This window comes from Ailuropoda melanoleuca, chromosome 2 (assembly GCF_002007445.2).
Source record: "Ailuropoda melanoleuca isolate Jingjing chromosome 2, ASM200744v2, whole genome shotgun sequence".
In the NCBI taxonomy this organism is placed as follows: domain Eukaryota; kingdom Metazoa; phylum Chordata; class Mammalia; order Carnivora; family Ursidae; genus Ailuropoda; species Ailuropoda melanoleuca.
This window is the reverse complement of record NC_048219.1, coordinates 21,479,025-21,488,029: the sequence shown is the minus strand read 5'-3', so window position 1 is coordinate 21,488,029 and position 9,005 is coordinate 21,479,025. Positions and strand designations below refer to the sequence as shown.

The 9,005-nt window shown below is 39.1% G+C and overlaps 1 protein-coding gene across 1 annotated transcript in view; it reads left to right on the top strand.

Moving 5' to 3' along the window:
- The first annotated feature begins 8,939 nt into the window (after positions 1-8,939).
- The window catches only part of ZSWIM5 (zinc finger SWIM-type containing 5), a 198,608-nt gene continuing 198,542 nt past the window's right edge, over positions 8,940-9,005 (top strand). The window contains exon 1 of the mRNA XM_034654840.1: positions 8,940-8,952. Within this exon, the coding sequence (XP_034510731.1) occupies positions 8,940-8,952 (13 nt within the window). The remainder of the gene's footprint in view (positions 8,953-9,005) is intronic.

Here is a 9,005-nt window from a genome sequence, read left to right as displayed (position 1 = left end):
GGGATCACGCCCTGAGCCGAAGGCAGACGCTTAACCACTGTGCCACCCAGGCGCCCCAAGATTGGTTCATTTTAATGCACGTAAATTATACCTCAAAAAAGTACTGAAAAAATAATAAAGGGGGTTTATTGGCTCACATAATTGGATGTCAATAGGCATAGGGGACTTCAAGTAGGTTTGATTCAGCTGTTCAGCAATGCCATAAGAAATCTAATTATTTTCTGTCTTTTCCACATGCCTTCTGGTGTGTTAGCTCCACCCAAGTCTAGCTTTCCCTTTGTATACATGACATGCTACCAACAATCTCCTTTTCTATGGCAGGACACAAGAGAATTGCTTCTATAGGCTCTCATAAAAGACTGAGAACAATTTTTTTCCTGGAAGTTGCTAGCAAGCCACATGTCTCATTGGCCCCAATAAGTTATGCTCATTCCTGGAGCAATTTCTATGACCACGGAAATGCCATTCACTGACTAACTTGTATCTGCTTATCTCTGAGTGAATCCCTTTAGAATGGGGTATGGGATTATTCCAATCAATTAGACAAGTTGGGGCTAGCCCTTGGAGTTAAATTCCTCTAATTTTATGGCTGCTCCACAACTGAAGAGGGGTGTAATGGATGAGGAAGACAACCACGAAGTCTACTGTTCAAGAAGAAATACGGCAGAGTTGGGTAATAAGTCCAATTGGTTCAATATTATTTTATCATGAGCTTCCTTTCCATTTCCCAAACACCTTTCCCTACCCCCACTCCATCCAGTATTTAATATATACCCTATCAAAGTTAGCATTATCAGCAAGCACAGGTGTTTACCTTCTGCTTCTTGAAATGGAAACTAGAATCAATTCCATTATTAAACAAATGAATTTGGATTGGATATGGTTTGCTTGCTGGATGATGACTACATCTTCATCTGAGTCTCACTCTGCCCCTCACCCTCATCTCAGCGCTGATTTTTGTTCCATTTCCGAGAGGTTGAGGATGTTTCACAAATGCAACTTTAAAGATTTGTTTTTAAGGTTGGCTCAAAATTTTCCTGACATCAAAAGAGCTGTTGTAAGATGTTATATATTCTTCTTGGTCATTGATTTTGATATTTTTGTTTTCACTCTGGACATTGCAATGCTGTAAAAGAAGTATTTTAGACTCCCACAGTCTCTTTGAAATGGGTCAATTCTCTCACTAGAGGAGAGATCAAACAGAGTAGCACAGGACTGGAGTCACTGCTTATATGGCCTCTTCGTGAGAAATAGAAAAAGGTACCCAGATACAACCCTTTAGACACAGGGCTGGGCAAATGGAGTGCAGGCTGGACTTCAGCCCCTAGGTCTAGATGGCCTATGCCCTCTACAGGACTTTGTCATCTCCATTTCACATGTTGCCATAGCCTCCTAACTCATCTTCTGCCTCCAGACTCTTAGTCTCCTCCCCATCCATCCTGCACACTTCTGTCTGATTAATTTTCCTGAAATACTGCCTTTTATCACGTTACTCTCCTTCTCAAAACATCTTTTTCAACTTCCTTGAGCTGACCTAAAAGAATTCAGATTCTTTAATTAGCATTTTAAAGTTTTGTGTTATGTCTCTCAAGTCTCCTTTGCAGTCTTTTTTTTTTTAATATTTTATTTTTATTTATGTGACAGAGAGACAGCCAACGACAGAGGGAACACAGCAGGGGAGTGGGAGAGGAAGAAGCAGGCTCCCAGGGGAGGAGCCCTATGTGGGACTCAACCCGAAATGCCGGGATCACGCCCTGAGCTGAAGGCAGAAGCTTAACGACTGAGCTACCCAGGCGCCCCTCCTTTGCAGTCTTTTTTCTGCTACTTCTCACGACAGTCTTGGTGTTCCAAACAACACAGAGTACTTGCTGTTCCCAAACACATTTTACATATTCACAGATATCTTATACACCATATTATTACCACCTGTATTTATATATTTATGTATTTGTTTAATGTCTGTTTCCCAAACTGGACTATAAGCTCTACATTGACTTTTGTATTTAAGGGAATAGAACAATAACATTAACACCAACAAGACAATATTGTTTTAATCTGAACCAGTGTTTAAACTAATCTTGAAAAGAACTGGCAGGTGTCAACANGTGTTCCCTCTCTCACTGGCTGTCTCTATCTCTATCGAATAAATAAATAAAATCTTAAAAAAAAAAAATAAACTAATCTTGAAAAGAACTGGCAGGTGTCAACATGGGCCTCACATAGCTCTCAGTAACACTACTGACTTCGTATTTACTCCACACAAGCCACCTATCAACAAGGCCTTACTTTATGTTTCATAATTATTCCATCTGCTGATATTTCCAGTGTATTATAGTCTAAGTCACTGCTGCTTTTCTTTTTCCTTCTTCCCTTCTCCATCTCCTTCATCTTGTTCTTGCCCTCTTTTTCCTTTTTCTTTCCTTAAGTTTCACTATTTGACTATAGCCAATGGAATGGTCCTTATGCTTCACTGAGAAATCTAATTGCTTATTCCCTTTCAAGTGAATCAGTCTGAGAGGTCCTTTCTGGCCAAATCTGAGTCCCTGTCCAGGAAAGAGAATATATGTTCACTTTGATGCTATCCTTACAGAATCCTTTGGCTCTTGGGCAAGACAAGTATGGTGTAGAAATGAAATTTCACTGGGCTCAGAACTCAACAACATGGATTTGAGTTCTGTCACTCACTTGCTGCTGAACTTGATTAAGATACAACTTTTTGAGCCTTTCTTATAGGTAAAATGTGGATAAAGGTGCTGATCAGTTAGGGATGAATAATAGAGTTTACTAAGCAGGATTTTGGGCTTTAATTTTGATCTGAAATAAGTATTAAATTAGTATTTTTGGTCAACACAACTCAGTGAATTTTCTTCAACACTGCTTTATTTCCCAGCTGAAAACTGTAAAGCGCTGTATCAATTTTAAATATCATTATTATTAGATGTCCTTGCTTCGTTATCTTTTGGGAGCTTGCTCTATCAATTCCCAGTCCCAGGTCAGAGCCAGACTGTCTTAACTAACTTGGTATGCTTTGCTATATTTAACTTCAAATGCCTGACAAATAATGGTTTATTTATTTTATTTCTTTCAAAATGGCAAAAATACCAGAAAACACAAAATGTAGCTTCATAATCTATAAAAAAAATCACCCTGCTACTCTAAGGTACACTGTTGATATTAATAAATATTCATTTATCAGTTTTCAGGAACAATAGGGCAGAAGCACTTTATTTATTTATTTATTTATTTATTTATTTATAGAAGCACTTTATTCAGGGATATTTTTCTTTTGCTACTGTCATCTGAATTGAGGCCACTAACAACTACCTCATGACCAGATTATTGGAATAGGTTCCTAAGAATTTTCGATGTCTTCCATTTTTCCCCTTCAAATAGATTCTCTACATTATAGCCAGGTCAATCACTCATTCATGAAATGTTTCCTGAGACTCTATTACGTACTAAGTACAAAGCACAGACTAATGGGAGGAAAGATGTGAAAAAATAGAAAATAGGTTATATTCAGTTTTATAATTTTATAATGCTATATAGATGTCTAACAACCTTGGTTTCCCATTGCTCATTCTGTATACTCAACTTCAAACTCCTTACCTGGCATTTAAGATTACCCATAATTTGGCTTTCAAAGACCCTTTTAATCTTTATTTTCCAATTTTATAGCCAAACAGATTTAAAAAAAAACACAACTGTTCCATTAGAATGTTTTGTACTTTTCAAAGCTTTTGAGTTTCTGTTGAAGTAGTTCAACCCAATTTAAATTCTTTCCCTAAGCCTTTGGGCATGTTTGAATCCTACTTATTTTCCAAGATCTAGATGAAAGAAGACTACAGTAGAGTTTCCTCTCACAATTTCTACTCAAAGTGATCCTTGTTCTGATTCCCAAAATAATCACTGCTTCTTCAAGTCACCTGACAATTCTCTGAAGCTTATTGCTTTTTTGTAATCTTTTGGTCTTTTACTGTTAAATTTAACTTTACCTGTGTTTTATCTTATCTTACTAACTGGATGTTAAGCTACCAGAAGTGAAATTATTTCTTGTTTAATGGTATCTTGGAAAAGATCAAGCAATCACTAAGACCACAAAATAAATATGAGTAATAATAAAATATTTAGTTTTTTAAAAAAGATTGGTAAGGAAGATCCATATAAATGAAGAGATTACTACATTTATGAAGACTGAATTATAAAGATATTAGCTATCTCCAAGTTAATCTAGAAATTCAATGTAATTCCAAGAAAAAAATCCCTGTGGGACTTTTTTGGAACATAGTAAAATTCATTATAAGGTTCAACATGAAAGCATAAGAAGGTGCATGGATAGCTAAAACAAATTTGAAAAACAAGGACAAAGAAGGGAGAGTCATCCTACCAGTTATCTAAACATTTCCAAATTTACACAGTTACATATTACCAAATTAAATTATTAATTGAAAATATATTGTTGTAATAGGAAGAGATAAAAAGGTAGGTGAAACAAAAAAAAAGGCCCAGAAACAAATCTATGGATATAAGACAATTTGGTAAATCACAAATCAATTCAGGAAAGGCTGAACAATTTGACAAATGGTTTTAGAGTGATTACCAACTCTCCCCATAGGAAAAAAATTAAAATTACATCCATAGAAAGAAAAAGAATTTCACATGGAAAAAAAGACCAAAAAGTAAAAAAATTTCAAAACTACTAGAAGGAAATACACACTAGGTAAGGCTTTCTTAAATAATATATAATATGTGCAAAACCTAAAAGAAAAGTTAGATAATTTGATGTCATCAAAATTTAAAATTTCAGTATAGCAAAATACAATAAAAAAAATAAGAAATTTAAAGACAAAACACATACTGGAAGAAGATATTTGCAATGCACATAACAAAGAATTTCTATCCAGAACATATAAAGTACTACAAATCAAAAAAATATTAAACGATCCAATAGAAAAAAAATGATGTAATTAGGCAATACACAGAAGGGGATGAATTATGGCCCAAAATATGTAAAATGATGCTCAACCTCACCAGTAACCACATAAAAATAAAGCAAAAACACTTCTTGTTAATCAAGTTGTTAAAAATTATCAAGTCTGACAATATTGCATATTGGTGAGAATATAGGGAAATAGTATTCTTACTCAGTGCTGGTGAGAGTTGGTTGTGGTAGCCAATACCCAACATGCCTTTCAGTGATCCTTGCCTCTTCCTTGGTGTTCACGCTTTTGTAGAGTCTTCTCCCACACTGAGTCAGAACTGTTCTGAGAGAAGAGAATATGGTAGAAGTGATGGTGTGTGACTTCCGAGATTAGGTCATAAAAAGCATTGCAGCTTCCAGCTTTCTCTCTTAATTTCTTTGGAGAAAACCAGCAATGTCATAAGGATATTCAAAGCTCGTTGCAGAGGCTCAGATGGAGAGAAACTGAGGCTTCCTGCCAAGGGCCAGCACCAATTTACCAGCTGTATGAATGAGCCACTTTGGAAAAGGATTCTCCAGTCCCAGTCAGGCCTTCAGAAGACTGCAGCCTTAGCCAACATCTAATGTCAAATTCATGGGATATTTTGAGCTAGAACCACATAGTCGAGCTGTTCCCAAATTCCCTACTTGTAGAAACTGTGAGAGATAATAATTACTAGTGTTATTTGAAACCTCTAAGTTTCCAAGTTATTTGTTACTCCACGTTAATAACTAATACATGGTATAGCTACATTGGAACACAAATTGGCAACATTTAGCAAAACTGAAAGTGTTTCTGTCCTATGATTAGTAATTCCATTCTGGCTATATCCCAAGAAGACATTCTAGAATATATGCACAAGGAGATCCAGACAAAGATGTTCATTGTAGCACTGAATGTTCATTGAAGTACTGTTTGAAATAATAACTAATAATAAAAAAGGAAACCCATAAATATCCATCATTAGCGAAATACATACATAAATAATAGCTAACAGTTGTTGGGTTCCTACCATGTGGTAAGTACTATTCCACTCAATCACATATATTAATCACAAAACAAGCTATTAGCTAAGAACCCTTATTATTCCCATTTTATAAATTCGAAAGCTGCAGCATAGAGGGTTTAAGTCACTTCTTTAAGCTATGTATAGCTAACAAGTGGTGGAGGTAGGTTTTGAAATAAAATGAGATATACTCTCAAGATGGCATATTTTATAGCATTTAAAAGGAATGAGTGAGATGTCTGTGTATTAATATGCACAGAAAAAAGTAGGGTACCAGTATGATGGTAGGCAGTGTGATACCATTTAATTGTTTAAGATACACATAAAACAATGTTACATTTACACATAATTTAAAAATAAGCTGCAAACTAAGGTGGTACTTGCTCCTGGGAATGCTATATGAGGGGGGTTAAAGTGGACTTTTGATATATTAGGTAATAATTATTAATTCTGAATGGTGAGAATATGGATGCAGGTTATGTTATTTGTTGTACTTTCTATATTTTTTGGTGTACTTTTCTATATTTTTTAATGTCCTCAAGATAAGGAAAAAGCACCTAGTTAAATCAAACTTATAAGAATCAAACTTAACTCTTTTTTTAAAAAAAGATTTATTTATTTAATTGAGAGAGAGCGCGAGGTGGGGAACGGCAGAGGGAGTGGGAGACAGAAACTTTAGTAGACTGGGTGCTCAGCAGAGCCCCATGTGGGGCAGGGCTCTGCAGGGCTTGATCTCACCACCCTGAGATCACGACCTGAGCCGAAACCAAGAGTTAGACACTTAACCAACTGCACCACCCAGGCGTGCATCAAACTTAAATTTTAATAAATATGTTTAAGTAACTTTTCTTCCTATGTCCCAACTTCTTTTTTTTTAAATTTTTTTTTATTTTTATTTTTTATTTTTATTTATTCGACAGAGATAGAGACAGCCAGCAAGAGAGGGAACACAAGCAGGAGGAGTGGGNTTAATTTTTTTTTATTTTTATTTTTTATTTTTATTTATTCGACAGAGATAGAGACAGCCAGCGAGAGAGGGAACACAAGCAGGAGGAGTGGGAGAGGAAGAAGCAGGCTCATATCGGAGGAGCCTGATGTGGGACTCAATTCCACAACGCCGGGATCACGCCCTGAGCCGAAGGCAGATGCTTAACCGCTGTGCCACCCAGGTGCCCCTATGTCCCAACTTCTATTAACCATATTTACCAGCAGTTGATTAAATCAGAGTAACATATTCATTGATTCAAAAAGCAAGTACCTTTTGTAAAGCATTACGGCAAGTGAGAGAGATAGAAATGGTCTCTGCTGTTACATGTCTCATACGTGTAGTCTAGTCAGGGAGAAAGGCATTAAAGAAATTCACACACACACACACACCATCATAAAAAAACCCTATAAGTTCTAGGAAGGAAAAGAGTAAGTGCCTTGGAAGTCTATACTTGTGGTACCAGATTTAAGGAGTAGAGATTATGCTCTGTCACAACAACCAGATCAGATATCTATAGATATAAATCCATCTTCAGATATAAACAGATATTGAGTACTACATAAATAAACACTCAACTTGAAATATTTGTAATTCTTACAACTGTTACATGGGCATTATTACTAGCTCCTTTTTACAAATCATTTAAGTGAGTCAATGACTAGCATCACACAAGTAGGAAGTGTGATTGACAACCAATTCTGCCTCTATAGCCTGTGCTCTTTAATTCTGAGGTTATAGCAAAACCAAACTACTTTGGTAGTTTCACTCTCTTCTTATTCTTACTTTATACCCTAGAAGTCGCTCATTTTAAAGGGAGACTGCAATTAAAGGAACTCATGATGTAGTTCTTGGAACATTTTAAAGTTGTGGAGATTGGTCTGTCAGCAAATCTGAAATGAGTTTTTCCTGACTGAGCAACAGACTGCCGCTTACAACTCAGCGTTGTTTACGGAGGAGTTAGCGGTGAAGTTGCCATTCTTCGGCACTCACTTAAGGATAAATTATAGGGAAGAAAATAGAAATGATCCCGGCTCTCATGGAGTTTACACTCAGTTGGGCAGACATTACACAAATATATAAAAATATGTGTATAATTTGTTATAAGTAATACAAAGGTGTAAAAAAACTGAACCAAGTGAGGAAAACATGAAAGACCTAATTTAGACTGGAGGCAGGGGATCAGAGAATACTACCAAAGCCACACAAAAAAATTGTTTTGTTTCCTAGGATGCAACGTGAGATCTTGGCGCCCCACTGTGCAGTCACCGGCTGGTGCAACTTTGCCCGGCCCTGGAGGGGACCGCAGACTTTATTCTGCATTATTGTGGCGTGAGGTAAGTTTCCATCACTCGAACTTACCGATTTTTTCCTAGTGTCTTCCCAGCATCTTTCTGCCGCCTCCTCTGCTCGGCCGTGACCGTCTCCTGTCTCATTAATTCCACACAAGCAGCCTGATTTTGAACTTTCTCTCTGCCTGTGCCCCGCAAGCGTAGAACTTCACGGAGACCGCTCCTCCGAGGGCTCGCGGCCTGGCCATTTCACTTGGCCACACAGTCCACCCCCTTTGGCCAGGCGGCAGGTGGGTCAGAGGCGCGCTAGCCGGCCACGGTGCCCGGCGCTCCTCGCCCCTAGGTGGCCGTCGGTCCCGCGCAAGCGCTCGGCGCGCGTTCTGGACTGCCTGCGCCCGGCGCGCGCCCCCGACCGGCGCTCGCTCCCGCCCCTTCTCGAGCCCGTGACGGCCTGGACAGCGCGCGCCGCCTTACGCTCGTCCTCAGGCCGCCCTCGCCGGCCCCTGCGGCGCGCGCACCGGGCCGGCCCAGGCTCCCCACTCGGGCCGGCCGGCTCGCGGGTTTGCTCGCCCCGCCCCCCAGCGCCGCAGTTGGGCGCTTGCGCGGGGTGCGTGGCCGTGGCCGGGGTCTCCGCCGCAGTCGGTGCCGCCGCCGCTGCCGCCACCGCCGCCGCCTCAGTCAGTCAGTTCCCAGCAATGGCGGAAGGAGGTGAGCGAGAGGAGCTGCTCTCGCCGTCGCCGGTCTCTCCGGCTAAGCGCCTG